This window comes from Pistacia vera, unplaced genomic scaffold (assembly GCF_008641045.1).
Source record: "Pistacia vera cultivar Batoury unplaced genomic scaffold, PisVer_v2 Contig849, whole genome shotgun sequence".
Lineage (NCBI taxonomy): Eukaryota > Viridiplantae > Streptophyta > Magnoliopsida > Sapindales > Anacardiaceae > Pistacia > Pistacia vera.
This window is the reverse complement of record NW_022196722.1, coordinates 429,262-447,146: the sequence shown is the minus strand read 5'-3', so window position 1 is coordinate 447,146 and position 17,885 is coordinate 429,262. Positions and strand designations below refer to the sequence as shown.

Below are 17,885 nucleotides of genomic sequence, written 5' to 3'. Positions count from 1 at the left end.
CACTCAGATTTCTACTCAAGTCGTACCATGTCAAATGCCAGTTTTTAGCCCTAAGTTAACATGTGAAAATTATATGATCATATACAAAGGAAAGGCCTATTGCGATGCCAAAGCTGAGTCCCAACAAGCTAAAGAGCATAAAAAGACTTACAACGAGGCCATAGTTGCATCGCAACAAACTTAATAGTATGGATAGGTATAAAGTGTAAGACTTACACCAAAACTAAGATTGTGTCATAAAAGGTAAAAAAGATTATCTCGATCACAAATATTGTCAAAAAAGAGAAAACACCTCTCTCGATGTTGTATTGCATGGAAAGAAGTGTTTTATTTAGATAGTTGTCTTTGCGTCCAAAGAAAATTAGTCAGGAAAGCTCATTTTTCCTATAGCATGACAATAATGATTCACAATGGCTAATATGTTTAAGTTAATCCAGTAATCATATAAGCAAATAAAATGGAGAGAAGATATATTAGCGATTGAGTAAACCCTGAAAAGATATGTATGTAATGTTTTTATATATATCCCAAGTCATTGTCGTAGTGAGTGTATAGGATTGTGAAATGAAACATAAAGGATAATGAGACCAGCCTCAGCAATTATTGAAGCAGAGTCATGGTTTATTGATATTCACCGTGGCATTATCTCATCAGCTTAAAATTTTGCATTCACCATCATAAGATGACCGCAATATTGGATTATTGTTGCATGGGTTCCTCTGGGCTTTTGAATTCTCACACAGGAAAGTAGGAAACTAACTATCATCTTTTTTCTACTTGGCCCAACTAACCAGAAGGCCAGCTCATATGGGCAGGGCCAACAGATGGGTGGTGTTTAAATGTCCAGTTCTATATTAAGCCCAAAACAGTTCCAACTCAACTAGAGACGAATCTCAAAGAAAATGAACTTTTGTCTTTCATATCCAGATCCGTTTAAACAGAGACAATGAGTTCTTCGCCCAGCCTTCTTTTGCAAATGTCACACAGTATCCATGTAATTATCAATAGACAAGTTACATTCTTCCAAAAGCTCACTTCACGTCTGCAGTCAAACTATTCTGTGAGATTGGTTTGTAGATGTCCCCTTACCAAATGGCAATCTGTTTCTTACTGGGCTTCTAACACAAAAACAAAACAAACTTAATCCTAATATGGCAATTTCAGGTGAAACAAACTTCACGTGTGGTCTGGGTACAACAAATATGAGAGACCAAAATTGTGATGTATACTTAACTGGGTCTCTTGTATGTTTAATCACTGAACCATTTATACAAACATGTAGACTGCTGGGCCAGGCTTTGTCACCTGCTTTTCTGGGCATCAACACCTTCTGTAACAGTGTCTTATGGAGCCCAATTCTCTTTTGTTATCCGCTCCTTTGTTTTCAACTAAAGCTTGTTTCTTCCTCTTGTTGTTGTATTATTAAATATTTAAGGCAGAAAATATGCCTTTGGGGTTGGGCTCTCAACAGTTTATTTCACAACTCAATGAAGTTCATATGCAAGACTTGCATTCCACATTGCCGTTCAACCTGTTTGCGAGCAGTTGTGACAGCAGGAGATATTGTGGTGAGCTTGAGGGGTTGATTGGTTACGCAAATAATTCGTATGGGATGTACTCAAAAATGTGATAAGAGTTGTTTTACACAGTTGGGCAAATCTTTGGAGAGCTTTTCTCTAGTTTAGGCCCGGACATCATTTATGCATTTTTTTTTTTTTATCACCGGTTGTCCGAACCAGTTTACCTACATTTCAACTAATCTCCTAATCTTCGGAGCTTTGGAACAGTAGGCCGTGTAAGTGTCTCAATGGCCACCCCAATTAAAAGGACTCGAATTTAAGAACTCATGAAACTTCTTTTTTATTATTTTACCATCGAATCACCTAATTGTGGTTTATTTATGCATTCTTTTTAGGCTTATAAAGCCTAATACGAATGTATACAGAGAAGAATTTCACATAATCTACAGAAAAACAGCTAACGTGAACAGATAATTTGGCAGCAATCAACTATTGGCATTTGGTCTGACAGAAGAAGAATGAAAGAATACTTATTGCAAACACTTGTGTGGTCCAGTAAGTTTCAACGGCCGCGTCCTTTCTGGCTGACCAAATAACTACCCATTTGTACAATTTGAGCCACAAAGTTCATTCTCAATAATGAGATCAGATAACATTTTACCTTAAAAATGAAATGGAGAATACTCCTTCCACCAAGTTCCATAGCCTGGACTTGTTTCTCTGTTTCTTTTAATAAATAGAAGTTGACCAAGAACAGATATTTGGTGTTGATCCCTATAAGAATAGAAGCGGCCATGATTGCAGTTCTCTTTTCTAAGAGTGGGTTTATCATTTATGTTTAGGTTTGCTAATAATATGAAAGTGTTACACCATTGGGATTGCAGATTTTGAATATTCCCAGTTGGGTCCTCAAAAAAAAGCTAAGCTATATATTCAATATATTATAATTAGAAGAAGCCCATCTGGAAAAAAAAAAAAAGAAAAGGAATTTATAGTCATGAAAGCAAATCCAAATTTTCAAAGGAATTGTTTAAACAAAGACCAAAAGCTTTTTAGTCATACCCATTGGAAATTTAACAACGAATCAAATATTTTTTCACCGATGGATGTGAATATATAATGATTGAAAAACTTTCAAAGGCCAAAGTGATAAATATGACACATATCATCAATCTCAAGGTGTATAGTTTATCTTGACCGAGACGGACCACCAAATTTAGAGAAGGCGTCTCGGTCTTGTATTTATCCTTACCTTAGCTTTATTAAAGTTGATATGAACCAACAAGGGTCAATATCACTTGGCAATATTAAGTTTTCAGAAGTATGTAGGTGGTAAATATAAAGGAAAGGAAAGGTGAGGAAGGAATCAAGATGGGATTTTGAGATAAGCTTCAGAAATAAGGCGAATAGAATGCACAATGTCATTTTCTTTATCTTGTAATTAGCACAAGCACACACAGGCTTAATGAAGTCACAGTTAAGTTAATTAACAAAGATGATTTTGTTATAAGTAGAGGGAGAGAAATCATTGGCAACCAAATAATTGGTATATAAACAATTGAAAATTTGTTTGCAAGAAAGAACTTTTTGTAGCAGCGAAAGCGTGAAGAAATTCAAGCCCACAAAACTGTATAAAAGAACAAATGATGATTGATAAACAAAAACATTCCCATATTTATAAAAGTTGTTACAGTCAATAATAAGCTAAAGAAAGTTGTCGTGTCACAGTCATCCCACGCGAATCTTTGACAAAATAAGGAGGTTTGGTTACTTAGGGAAACGAGTTGTAAATCCCATCATTTACCAACTACAATGGGTGATTTTTCTAGCGTTTTGACTAATTCATTTTGCTCATTCTGTATTGATCAATGGCATTTGCAACGTGTACGGGCGCTTTCTGACTTTGATTCATTAGAGACATAAAGAGCCCACCAGATGTATGAATAAATGTGAAGGGTACCACTTTGGAAAAGCTGAAAGTGACTTTTGTTCGATTCTGTGCGTGTGAATGCTACAATTCCTTCATCAGCCTGGAAAACACTATCAATTCTGTGGGTATACATGGATGCTCTAATACGTACAAAATTTCAACCCTTTATAAAGGATTTTAAGAGACAAGACATTACATTGATAACACAAAGTTGGCAAACTTAAGAAATGACTAATATTATATTTATTTAACTTCTGAGTCTGACTAGACTTGACGGGGTGATACCTGTGGCCCAAGAAAGAAATTTATCAAGGTATGTGACCTTTCATTTCGTGACATTAAAGCCCTGCTGGGATTTCTGCCTTAATATATATATAGAGAGTCTGATTTTGATTGGTTTTATTTCTAAATTTAAGGGGGAATTTAATACGTTTTTATCATTATAAGAAATCACTACAATGTACATTGAGAATTTTAATTTCGTTGAAATTTCAAGCTTGGATATAAAGTAGATCCAGTGGATTATTTTGTTTTTTCATTTCATTTCTTTGTTTTACTAATCTCACTCTCACGTTGCATGTCTTCACATTTCCAAGCTGGCATTGTTTTTGATTGCCATATACATCACATTTTACCAGACGCTAGAGGCAAAATTCCAAACGGAACAGTTAAAGCCATTTACGGATCACCCTCCAATTTGCAATTATTTCCATTCATTTAATCATTTTTTAGTCAAAGATCTCCCTATTATCAGTATGATTCATGAATATTAGATAAATTTACACTTGGTAAGGGTGAGCAAGTGATGGGAAACTTCCCGATGATTATAGCCATAAGAACTTAGCAAAGGATAATTACATGGAGCCAAATACTCTAGGTTGCTGGACCAGTTGAGAGTTTAAATTTTCCTAAGGACAAGTATATTTGCAAACTGTAAAGGGTCCCAAATGAGAGAGTGCCAAGTACTAAGGGGCCCATAAAAAGAGGGTTTTGTCGGTTGGCCACCCCGTTGGGTGGCACAGATAAGGACCATTACAGCAATTGTGGATCACCCCTTTTCTCACCTAGTGTTGACGTCAATTTTTGCCCCCTTTACAAAATGGCTCTATTCAACACCACTCACTTCACATCTTACCCTAATTTTATTACTCAAATATCTAAGTTTGCCCATTGCCTTTGGGATTTAAGGTTGGGTCTGATCGAGCCAACACAAGGTTTAGGTCTTGGCATTTATGGACACTGATCGACCCAACTCACAGTTGAGGGCTTATTCCCTTGTGATCATGCCTCTCTTTGTTGAAACACTCTTTGGACATTACCAAACTTTTTTAAAACCTATTTACTCACCATTGGTTGCCTAAAAAAAATATGGACAAGACTAAAGATTTTGAGGAATATTAATGCTCTCTATTTCCTCTCACTGTCAAGAATAGCACATTTGTCACAACGCCAAACAATAATTATGTTAATCTCGCAATAATCTTTGGGAAAAATGAAAGAATGGCTTTAAGTTATGCAAGTGCTTATAAGCTGGACTCAAACCCCAGAGTTTGAGTTTGTGGGAACAAACCACAAACCTGACCATCTAGCTAAACCTTCAGGAGAAATAAGAAAAGCTGGAAAAGCATCCATTTCATCATTTAATGATGCAAACAAACTGAATTGAGGAAAGGAGTCCAACTTGGCTCCTAATTGAAGTGGGGTTACCCAATTCGATCAAGAAACAACAATCTCATCTCTAAAAGATTATATGATATCAAGCTTTAAATAAACAATGCAGTCAAATGACTTTGTGTGAACAAGTGTAACTATCTAGGTCAAGGATAGATGAAGGGGAGCCCACATTAGTTCCAGTCAATCTCATCCTTCATTATGAACATCATCATACATAAATCTTGAGAATCCAATGCCAAAATTGAACAAGACCCCCAACTGCAAGATTATCACACCTTACCATTTTGAAGAAACTATCTATCTCACCAGGACCAAATATTTATATCTTACATTAACTCTTTCTAACATAATTTTGTTCATCTCCAAACCCATATATAGTATCTTCTTTTTTCATACCGATAAAATGCAATTTTCTTTGCCATGGTCCATAAGGACCATCTGCCATTAATGCAAAAGTAAGGTATATTCGATATTTTGGCCAAAATGCAAGGGCAATATTGACGGTTGAAGGGTTATAAAGTATAATGTAGAGGGCAAAGTGAGCTAGACCGTCTCTGAAAGTGATACATATATCCTATTCCACCTTTTAGTATCTCTTTACTTTATCGTTTATTTATTTTATTTGTTTATTCTTGGTTTTCTAATAAATTTAAAGAATGAAATAATTTATAAAAAAGAAAAAAGAAAATTATGATGAATTAGTTTGATCTAATAATGGCCTTTTGATATTGATATTAATAATGGAATTGAGAGGTGTACGATGTTGCCTATAAAATAGTGTTTGACAAAAATAATCAAGGGAAGGGGAGAACAGTAAATAAAAATGGTGTTGCAATGATGAGAAAGAGAGACAAAAGTGGGCGCAGGATAAGCACGTGGGCATCTCCTTTCTCATTTCACGCTGGCATGGCCATGCTCACTCATCCCATTAAACCACATTCTTCTTCAACTTAAACATTAATCTCAAAAAAAAAAAAAAAAATTCTTTTATCAAAAAGCACTGGTTTCTATATTTCAGGTTAAATTTTCTTAATGAATGATTAGCTGATTCTGTTTCTGGAGAGTGTCAAAAGTCTTATATACACATATATAATATATTTTTGTGTTGAGTAGTTTTTGTGTTTTAACTTTTAACATTACAAAGTAGTTTTTTTTTTTTTTTTTTTTTTTTTCCACTGTGGTTTAAGATGATTGACTTGGTGGAAGGAAGTCTGGTATAAATGATCATGATGGGATATTACAGTGAGGTTTGATTCTTTGTTTGCATGTCAAAATCAGCTTGGGTTATGGAATTTGACTGAAAGGACATAACTTTGGAGTGTTTGATCTTCTGGGTTTGTGTTTCTTGGACTATTTATGCTATAAATTCTATATATTAAAACTCAATCTGTTATATTACACCCACACTAATAACTCTTTGCTATTCCTTTTCCCTCCCATACCCTCTCTTTTCAACATCAGTTGTGTCTTTTTTTTCTTTCTTTTTTTTTTCATTTTCCCACGTTGATGAATTTTCTCCTTAGGGAGTTGAGGTCTATTGTGTAGAATTTTAGTTGAGGTTCTGAGTCTTGGAAATTTAATACAGGATTGATTGGTCTGGATACTCTAGAGTGAGTTTTTGTCTGGAGAACATTGTTTGGTTGCTATTGCAGAACCTTTTTGTGGCATCTTGTGTCCTAAAGAGGAAAGGTTTGATAAGTCATGAAGTTGGTTTTTCTGATTCCATCAGAGAGATTCTGGTGAACTTATATGTTAACAGAGAAGAAAGAATAAAAGAATCAGTCATGAAGTTTATGAAACTTGGATCTCGGCCGGATACCTTCTACACTGCTGAGGCTGTAAGGTAAGGACATCACTGGTTTAGACATGAAAGCATTCTTAGATGTACACTTTTGGGGAAAAGAATCACAAAAAATTGTTTTCTTAATGCAGGTCAGTCTCTTCTGAAGTCTCTAGTGATCTCATAATTCAAGTGAAAGGAAGTAGATATCTACTTCACAAGGTAAAAAATGTCTGGAAATATAAATAGAATCTGTTGGGATATTAGAAAGAATATTTCTTGCAGGTATTATTCACCCTTTTATTTGGACTGATTCTTTAAAATTCCTTTGTTGCAGTTTCCTTTGTTGTCCAAGTGTTCGCGGCTGCAGAGGCTATGCTCTGAGTCCCCTGAAACCTCACAACATCAAATAGTCCAACTTCCTGATTTTCCTGGTGGTGTTGAGGCATTTGAACTCTGTGCAAAATTTTGCTATGGAATTACAATCACTCTCAGTGCCTACAATATTGTAGCTGCACGATGCGCCGCCGAATACTTGCAGATGACTGAAGATGTTGAGAAGGGGAACTTAATATACAAGCTTGAGGTTTTCTTCAATTCCTGCATCCTTCATGGGTGGAGGGACTCCATTGTAACCCTTCAGACCACAAAAGCTTTTCCTTTATGGTCAGAAGACCTTCGAATCACAAGCAGATGCATTGAAGCAATTGCTTCTAAAGTCCTAACTCATCCCTCAAAGGTGAGTTTGTCCCATAGTTATTCTAGGAGGGGTAGAGATGATATTTCTTGCAATGGAGCTGAGAGCCAGAGGCATAGCAAAGGTTGGTGGGCTGAAGATATGGCAGAATTAGGCATAGACCTTTATTGGAGAACCATGATAGCCATTAAATCTGGTGGAAAGATACCCTCTAACCTCGTCGGCGACGCATTGAAAATCTATGCATCAAGATGGCTACCTAACATTTCCAGAAATGGGAATATCAATAACCCTGAAGCATCAGACTCAGATTCAGATTCAGCGAATGAGGTCACTTCAAAGCATAGGCTGCTTTTAGAATCAATAATAAGCTTACTCCCAACAGAGAAAGGTGCTGTTTCTTGTGGTTTCCTACTTAAACTCTTGAAGGCAGCCAATATTCTTAATGCTTCCTCTTCTTCAAAGACGGAATTGGCTAGAAGAATTGGACTTCAGTTAGAAGAAGCAACAGTCAGTGACCTGTTGATACCTTCTCTATCATACTCAAATGATAATCTATATGATGTAGACATAGTCATGACCATATTGGAACAGTTCATGTCACAGGGGCAGAGTCCCCCAACTAGCCCACCAAGATCAAAACTTGGGTTTGAAAGGAGAAGGTCTAGGTCCGCAGAAAATATTGATTTTGAGTTGCAAGGGAGTAGGAGATCATCTTCAGCATCACATGGTTCAAAACTAAAGGTGGCAAAGCTTGTGGATGGATATCTACAAGAAATTGGTAGAGATGTGAATTTGCCTCTGTCAAAGTTCATTACAATTGCTGAGGCCATACCAGATTTCGCCAGGCTCGACCATGATGATCTCTACAGAGCAATTGACATTTATCTCAAGGTAAATAACACAGCAGCTTCTTATTCTTATTAATTTACCATGAATTCACTCTGTGATTGCCAAGAAATTTTTGGGAAAATATCACTATCACATTTTAGGATGTGGGTCACCATTATCAGTAGATAACCAACTCTCTTGACTTTAGTATCTTGTCATATTCACCATTTATTGGCAGTTAGGATTAGGCTGACCTAACAAATTCAACATGGTTGATTCTGGGTCATGACTATATAATTGTAAATTTCTATTTCTTTGTTGATTTGAGAATTTGTATGCAGTAATTCAGATATGCCAATTGTTGACATGAAAAAGTCATCTTAAGTTAGAACAACATTAGAAACTTCCCGAGTCTTCAAGATAAAAACTAAAGTCTATATACTATAATTGCAATGATCTTATCAGGCTTATTTCCCATTGTGGAGATTTCTGACAATTGTGAGTAGAAAAAACTTGCATCTCTGTCATTTTTGTTTGTATTGAGCACATGGATACAATCAAGTTTTTGAATTACCTAAGCAATGTAAGAGTGAAAAGTTAATTAAAATTTTCATTTCTCCATACAGACACATCTTGACCTAAGTAAGAGTGAAAGGAAAAGATTGTGCCGGATCCTTGACTGCAAAAAGTTATCTATGGAGGCATGTATGCATGCTGCAAGAAATGAGTTACTCCCGCTAAGAGTAGTGGTACAAGTTCTTTTCTTTGAGCAAGCTCGAGCTGCCATGGCCGGTGGCAAAGTGACTGAGCTGCCTAGAAACATAAAGGCACTGCTAGCAGGGCACAATATCGATCCTTCCAGGCCTCCTGCAACATTCAGCACCAGTAGTACCATTGCAGCAGAGGACCAGTGGAGTATCTCAGGCCTTAAATCTCCAAAGTCTAGACTTTCAACTCTACGCATGAAGTTAGCTGAAGATGATGATTTAGATGAAAATGATTTGAACCCAGATGGAATTGGCAGAGCTTCTAAGTTTAAGGCTTTCTGTGCTCTTCCTACACGACCCAAAAAGATGTTCAGTAAGTTGTTGTCAATCAATAAAAATGGCAGTGAAAAGAATTGAGTGAATAATGTTGATTACTTCCCAGTTGTGAATGGTAAAATTGAAGGGTAACACATAATGTTGTTTTTTGTACTTGGGAAAAATGTCTTGTAATTTTAGCTTAAAACAAAGAATCTCAATGTGAATTGTTGATGTAACATGTTATAATATTGCCTCAAATTGTGTTAGTAATAATTCTTATGCACCAACATGTTGATAGTTCTTTCTCTGTGAATGAATGGAGGAGTCATAGTTGTGTTTGACCAACAGTGGGACCGGAACTGATGCGTTTGTCTAGAAATCTGAAACATTTGATTCTGTCACTTTAGATCATTGGATCCTCACTTGTTAACTCTTGGATTTTCGTGTTTCTGACAATGTTGCAGAGTTGTTATACTGGAATGCTTTTTGTCTTATATCTTTGTTTTGAGCTAATCATTTCAGTCTCTCATTAAAATTCCCTAGAATTATGAACAAAAGTCTATTGGCATCTGGGCAAATCGGATTTCTGGGAAAGTTAGAAAATTCTTTCTTTATCACTAAATAAATATTCCAATCTTTTCAGCAAATAGAGTGATATCAGATACGGTATGAAAAACAGTGCAATTTGATAATAAAAAGGGATGGAAAATTAAACTACTTTGTGTGTCTATCTGTACATCAAATGCCTCTAACTGCATGCTCTGGATTTTTTTTAATAGAACTTTGAACAAAACCTGGCAAGTGAAATAGATGGCAATCTGAAATGACTACAACATATGGAAACGCATAAGAAATAAGCATTGTCAGAATCATGAGGTTGGACATTTCATAGGCAATGCTCATAACCTTACAGTTAACTTTATCTCTTCGTTCAAGGCAATGTGGTAAATAAGATTGACAAGAATATTCCAATGAAAATTGGCTGTATTAATGCATAATTAATCAGCTTGAGTTATTGATGTCATTCATACATTCTGAAACATGTGTCATTATGATAATTTATCTACTTCGTGTCTTGGCCTGGATTAGTTATATATAATAAGTGTTCATTATAGTTTTCTTGAATAAAGTTAAAACTGTTTTGAGGCACCCGCAGGATCTTCTTCTCCCTTTTTCTCTCTTTGTGTATTGTTGCACTATAATTTTTACCTATTACAGAAACAGGTGTGATTGATGCGACCAAATAGCTTTCCAGTTTCCTCAACAAAACCTTAACATTTTAATTATTCTACTTTGTCTAGTTAATACTGGCTGTTTCTTTTGTTATCATTTCTATTCCATATCTTTGACTATTGAATTTCACTTTGCTTATTGCTTTCTTGGCAAATCTAATCTAATTACCAACACTTTGTCCACTTAATTCCAAAAAGTAACAAACAAGAAATCAAATTGTCTGCACCTTAAACTTTGTAATCAAAAAGAAAATTCACAGCACAGATATCAGTGCATCACTATTTATCATATTCCGATTGTATTATTTATGGGAATGGTTAACTTACTATAATCTAGCCTTATAGAAAAATTGGTATCAAGTTAAAATCTGGGACCTAGATTATGGTTTTGGTGAAAGCTTTCGGCAGGGCCAATTTGAGGGGTAGGCAGGTGAGTCACCTTCCTAGCCACACCACCACCCCCCCAAAAAAAAAGGGTAAAAGATGGTCCAAGTCCAATTTTTTTATAATTTTTTAATATATTACAAAAATGAAAAATAATATATAATTTCTTATCAAGGTCAGCCTAAGAGGCCCAAAAAAAAGCCGAAAATGCTTAAATTTATTATAAACCTTTTATATATATTCCCAACTAAAGTTTGATGAAATAGTAAATTTGTACCTCTAGTTTCATATATTTCAATTACCCCTCTAAATTAACACATTGAATTTCTTTTAACAATAAAAGGCTAAAATGGTCATTTACATATCTCAAATTACTCACCCCCCAATTCAATCCCAAAATTTAACATTCACATAAATCATCTCTATCCCTCTTTCGCCGTCAGCCATTTGGAGTTGATTCTAGTCGATTTTCTTACTAAAATCGACTGGAATCATCACTTTATCATTTCTCAAGTGTTTTCCCAGTCTTGACAGCCCTCAATTTGGCCAATTTTTTACGAATCTTGCAACCCAACTCCACCGCGCGTGACAATCATTTCCGACCTTTTTGGCATGTACTTGGCGTTGTTGGCCTTCCCTGACACCACCATCTTCCTCCCCTCAGCCCTCTCACCAAAACTCCTATCATACCTCATCTATTTACTCCGCCAATCACCGGCCACCGAAACCTTTTGGGTCACGAATTCTCGAGCCTTTTCTAGTCAATCTTGGCATTGGAAATCACTCATTTCACCATCGCTTCTCCAGCATTTGCTCTTCAAAAGCCCCCACCAACCTGACCCCGTTAGCCCATCGGTCATCATCCATCTCTCCTAGTGATTTTGCATCTCAAAAGGCAAGAAAAATAAATTTGAAATAATTTTTTTAATATATGCTTATATTATTAGAAGGTCTCAAAGTAACTCTTACCTAGAGTCACAAATGTTTTTAAGTTGGGCTTGGGCCTGGCTTTCGAACCTTGTCGTCAACCATTATTCATTATATGCACTCTGCACCCAGAGACAAGCTAGTAATAAATTGGTAATTTGTGGGGGTGGGATCGAAGCTTGGTGGTAGCTCAGGTATCTTCATGTCTATCAATATTAATCCCATCAATGAAGACAAGTGTCTGGACCAGATGAAACTCTGCCTCTTATTTATCAATAAAATTAAGCTTTCAATATCAATTTTCTATTGCTGTTTTGATTTGTAAGTTTAGAATGGATCTAATTAGCTGAATTTAAATATAGTTTACCAACAGTTTTATAGAGTTGTAGATCAAGCATTTGTGCTCTTGTTTAATTTCTTACTTCAATTTAAGTTCATTCCTTAAACTTACCTGCCAATGTGTTTACTTGGTGTCACAAGCGTGCTGTCACCTCTGAAACTATTAATTAACACCATGTGATAATGTTCCACTTCCATTGCACAAGAGAGTGATAATTACTCACAAAATAGAGTACCAGAACTGTAAAAAGATGCAAAACAAGAAGAAAATACAACACATTTATAATAAACATTATAACAAAGATATATAGCAGAGTAGCTTGCAACAACCCAGAAAAACACACATTCATACATACATTATATAATATTACAAATTGATGGGAATCACTGAGCCTCAACACCAGAAGTGCCAGCCTTAGATGTCGAGTCTCGAAGAGACGCAGAGTCCATGCTCTTTGTTCTTTGGAAACTCGGGGCACGGTGGAGCCTGCACCTGAATGAACCTGCATGCGTTGTTGGAGAGCACAGGCAATTGCTCTTTGCAGAACTCGGCTGTCTAATAAGCCCGGATGTTGGAGATACCGTTTCTGTTTCGTGTGAAATCTCAATCTTCATTTCATTTTTTGTTATGGATATCTGTTTGCTCTCCATCTTGAAAAAATTTCAATGCTTTCAACAGTTGAATTGTTTTAGAAATGAAGATGAAGATGAAGATGAAGAGATAGAGATAGTGATAGAGATAGATATGGCAATAGTTAAAAGTTGATGGGTAAGCAAAGCAATATGCTTTTAAATCTCCATATCTTTCTTTCTTTCTCTGTCACGAGAGAGATAATCCATTCCATTAACAAGTCCCACCTATATTTATCACTTTTCTGAATGCTTCAACCACTCAACCCAAAAAAAAAAAAAAAAAAAAGACATCATCAATAAGGACCCCATTACTCCTTACATGATTTTATCTCTTCATCTTTTAATGCATGCACTTGAATCATGAGAGATGATGCCTGTGAAAAAATCCTTTAAGGGGTCCCCCATTATTATCATTGCACACATTCTTGTTCTCTTCTTCCACAACTGCACTTTTTCATCACGACATTTTCCTTTTCTAAATACACTACTTATTTGCCTAAATTTGTTGATGAACACAACCTAATATGAAACACAAAAGTATATGCTTTCATTACATTGTTACATATACTTTAGTTCAAGTCCCATCTATAAATTATTTATTACCACTTGTATGACGTATCTCTTGATTTCCACAATATAACGAATTATAAATTTCTTAATAATTTTAATCATTTTCTAGGATACCCATTAATTAAGGTTTGACTATTAGATTTGACAATATGTAAAGTGTGTAGAATAAGTCAAGTTAGAGGGCCACTTCTCAAGGCCCCATAAATTATTGATAAAAGATGCTTGTATGGTAGTACATTGATATAAATGATTTTAGAAATTAATATCACAAGAATTTTCATTATAATTCATCAAAACATTTGAACAGCAGACACCCTTATGAGTAATGATTCAAGAACTGCCCATGAATACATTATCCTGTAATCTTATAAAGTTTAGACCCTACCCCGATCTGTTGCACTTCTGAACTTTTCAAAGACAATGGGAAGTTATTTTCAGCCTTTGACCAATTTTAACCTTAAATAAAATGATTATATAAGCATATGTTGGAGAAATCAACTATCATGCTTCTTGTTTTTGTTTGAAGTAAATTAGAATAATATGTTGACGCCAAAAATTGGACTAATAATTGAATGAGTTGTTTGAAGTAATTAGAACAACATGCTGATGCTAAAAATTGGACTAACAATTGAATAAGAAGAAGCATATATGAATGGCGATAATAAAGGTGTTTTAAGGCCAGTGTTTGGGCACATGAGAGGTTTATGGAGGCATCAAAATGAGGTTTCCCAATGTGCCCTCAGTAAAGGATGAATATAAATTTAGCCGAAATTACATGGACTTTGACAGATTCCTTTTGGCTACTCCTCTCAAGAGGATATGAAAATCTTAATGAAGAGTGAAATCGAGCTCAAGCGGGATTGAGGGCTCTTAGATATTCTTGTCGGACGTTCCTCTTAAAAGGTTATGAAAGTCTTTATGAGGAATGCCATTGGGCCCAAACGAGGTTTGAGGGCCCTTGGATCTTTCTCTCGGAAGTTTGTGAAAACTACAAAAGAGAGAAAAATGTCATGGGGGCTTGTCGCCGACGTAGACTCTCTGACATTCAAGTCAACTTCGTACACTGAAAATACAGTGAGAAAAGCACCCAAATTAAGAAAAAAGCTTTAAAGAGAGAAAGAGTTTAGTGAGATATTTTTCACTTGTCTTGCCTCGAGCTTGGAGGTGATATTTATAGGAGAATAAGTAAATGAAATGTAGGCTTGATTGTATTGTCTTGTCAATGAGTAGGTTGCTTGGTTAACTTTTTTGACCAGAGGGAGACATCATGCAACAAGCCATTCAATGTGGCTTCAAGACCACAAACAACAAGGCTGTGTATAGAGCTCTGATAATCGGCCTCTCACTGGCTAAGGAAATGAGAATAAGAAAAATCGAAGTCAAGTCTGACTCGCAACTTGTTGTAAACCAACTCCAAGGCTTCTACCAAGCTCAAGACTCAAAGATGACAACCTACCTTAACTTGGTCAAAGAGCTACAGTCGGCCTTTGAAAAATTCACCATCACTCAGGTTCCAAGAGCCGAGAATTGTTAGAGTAGTTGCACTAGAGCCAACATTGTAGCTCTTGCAAACTCATATTTTATATGAATAAAAGGCGAACGCTTCTTTATAAGCAGTATACTATAGTATCTATTTATTGCGCATAAAAAAAATAATATATGTCCTTAGAAAGGTTGAAACCAGTGACAAGGGTATTAAGTGTCATAAATTTTACCCTATGAACACAAATGGTGGCCTTTTTTAAATCGTCCATGGTCATAGTATAAATCTAACCTAGGACACAAATTATACATAGAGACTATCATTGCGTTGAATGACCCTATCGAAAGATAGTGATATGTCTCACATTTTGAGATTGTGAGCATCAACCTAGTGCAATGCATGGGTGCTTGCTTGTGCAAGTCCACTGGACAGACCCATCAGAGGATTCCATACAAGATGGTAACTCAATGTCTGTGGAATATAGCCCCTTACAGATAGTGGTACATGTGGTCCTTCAACTTGAGAGCACCAGAGCGCCATGTCTAAAGATCGATGTGATTTGACACCAATTTAACATTGTCTCTCTTTGGGATTACCAGAACGGTGGTGCTTGGTCACATTAGGAAGTACACTATGGCTATGGTGGATCAACAAATGATTAATCATCACTCCTAGTTACATGAGACTTTATCTCAGCAAGATATTTGGTTAAAGAACTATGACTGCAAAGTCGTGACCACAGTGGAATCTAGTTGATGCTCGAATCCATTCTCATATAGTCATCAGATTCAAGAACCAAATATACAACATGTCAAGGTAATAGCTTTGAGGTAGACACTACTTTTGTACCTCAAACCTTGATGAGATATAAGATGATGAAACGGATCAAATTGTATGGTAACCATACCGTAGACAAGGAAAGCTTGATCGTTAAATCCTTGCCTACCGAGGAATCATGATGCCTTGCTAGAGGCTAATCTTGATTGGTGTACGAAAACACTAATTGACTGATACCTAATTAGTAATCGGGACACTGCCGACAAAGTAGAGAGCCTTCAGGTCACACACATAGAAGGTAGTTAAGTGAAGAATGGAAATGGAAGGACAATCTTGTCCTTGGGCCGAAAAGGGTATTTCGCTAGTTTGGGAGTCCGGGGCCATTTTCGTCATTTTGGGTGAAAATGTGACTTTGGTAATTTTGCTAGGGTTGGCGCCATTATCCAATATATATATTGGGGGAATTTTGGAAAAATTAGATTCATATTAATTAAAATTAATATGAAGGAATATATTTGAATTAAATTAAATATATTAAAATTCAAAATTAAATATGATATATATATGGATTAAATAAATAGAATTATTTATTTAATTAGAATATATATTTATATAGGAATTAAATAAATAAGAATACTTATTTAATTAAAATTCATATTTAGGAGATATTTAAGAGACATTCTTATCCCTAATATAAAGGATTGCAATCCAATTCAAATTGGAATCAAGGAGATTGCAATCCAAACCAAATTGGAAATCAAAGATTCATAATCCTTGTAGGATTCTAGTTTGGGGTTGCCTATATAAAGCGGCAATGGAGTAATTAAAAAGAGGGATTTTTTTGGGAGAATCTTTTAAGGAAAATTAAATTAATTTTTTCTCCTCTCCCAAAAAAGGATCACGCCAAACCGTAGCCACCAAGAGAATTTTTATTCTCTTAATTTTCGCCTCCCTTCCTTAACCTCTAAGATTGGTCTAGCAATTAATCTTAGGGTAATCTCAAGCCTGCCTTCGTTTGGATACTAACAAACTCAATCTTGCATTGGGTTGGTAGCGATTAATAGGAGACATCCAGAGAAGGAGCCGCCAACAAAAGGTATTAGATTGAACCTTGTATGGTTTTGATTTAATTTTATGTTGATTATCATGTCGAAATCATGATCTTGGGTAAAAAGGATCGTGCCATGGCAAGATTTTTTTTGTTATTCTGCGCATGCCATGACACAGTTCCTTCAAGTGGTATAAGAGCTTCGATTCAACTGATAATTGCATATATGCGGTTGTGTACCAGTTTGGCATGTGTAGGTTTAATTTTATTAATATTAAACCTACTGTATTTTTTAATTTTAATTTTGTGGGATGAGTTTTGGATAAATTGGTTGAATTGGGGTTTGTGAAAAACCCTAAATTGGTGGTTGAAAATGTGGGTTGCGCGCAGCACTGTCTAGCGCGCAGCCCTTTCCCTTGCAATGCACAGCCATCGGATCATGGTTGTGCGTGGTCGTACAGTCACACAAACTGGGCTGTGCATGGGCACACACAGCCTCAAGGCAACCTACCCCTTTTTCCTGCCCCGCGCGCAGCTTATCCTTTTGTTGCATGACACATTTTCAGTAGCGTGTTGCCGCGCGCTACTGCCCCTAGTTACTTGTTGCTGCGTGTCACCAGGTAGTTCCCCGGGGCCCTTGGCTGTGCCTTCATGTACGGCTGGCCCTTTTCGGGGGTGTGCGCTTCGCAGCGCATTGCCCCCTGGTGCTTGGTGCCTGAAGCGTGCTCAAGCGTGCAACTGTCTCAGCTGCCACACGATTGCGCACTGTGCTACCTGTAACACCCACATCAACGTACATAATTTTATTTATGCCCTAATAGCCTTAGTTGGATTTCTTTGAAGTTACCTTAGACAAATGTGAAGAAAATTCCTTAAAACTTCATTAGGGGTAAAATGGTCTTTTCAAAAGTGGGAAGTGAAAGGAAGCAAAATAATGTGAAGAATATAATAAAAATGAGGGTATTTTAGTAATTGACTAAAGGACATAGATGAAATTTCGTAAAAAGTGCAAGGGCAAAATGGGAATACATGCTT

The 17,885-nt window shown here is 36.2% G+C and overlaps 1 protein-coding gene across 1 annotated transcript; it reads left to right on the top strand.

Moving 5' to 3' along the window:
• The first annotated feature begins 6,277 nt into the window (after positions 1-6,277).
• LOC116118565 (BTB/POZ domain-containing protein At1g67900) lies at positions 6,278-9,823 on the top strand. The gene is made up of 4 exons (XM_031404544.1): positions 6,278-6,967; positions 7,057-7,126; positions 7,242-8,495; positions 9,059-9,823. Exons 1-4 carry the CDS (start codon positions 6,909-6,911, stop codon positions 9,554-9,556), a joined length of 1,881 nt encoding a protein of 626 aa, XP_031260404.1. The 5' UTR covers positions 6,278-6,908; the 3' UTR covers positions 9,557-9,823.
• The last annotated feature ends 8,062 nt before the right edge of the window (positions 9,824-17,885 follow it).

Coding starts and splice junctions, on each gene's coding strand:
- LOC116118565 (XM_031404544.1), top strand. CDS start 6,909: ATGAAGTTTATGAAACTTGGATCTCGGCCGGATACCTTCTACACTGCT. Junction 7,127..7,241: donor GTAGATATCTACTTCACAAG/GTAAAAAATGTC, acceptor CCTTTGTTGCAG/TTTCCTTTGTTGTCCAAGTG. Junction 8,496..9,058: donor CAATTGACATTTATCTCAAG/GTAAATAACACA, acceptor TTCTCCATACAG/ACACATCTTGACCTAAGTAA.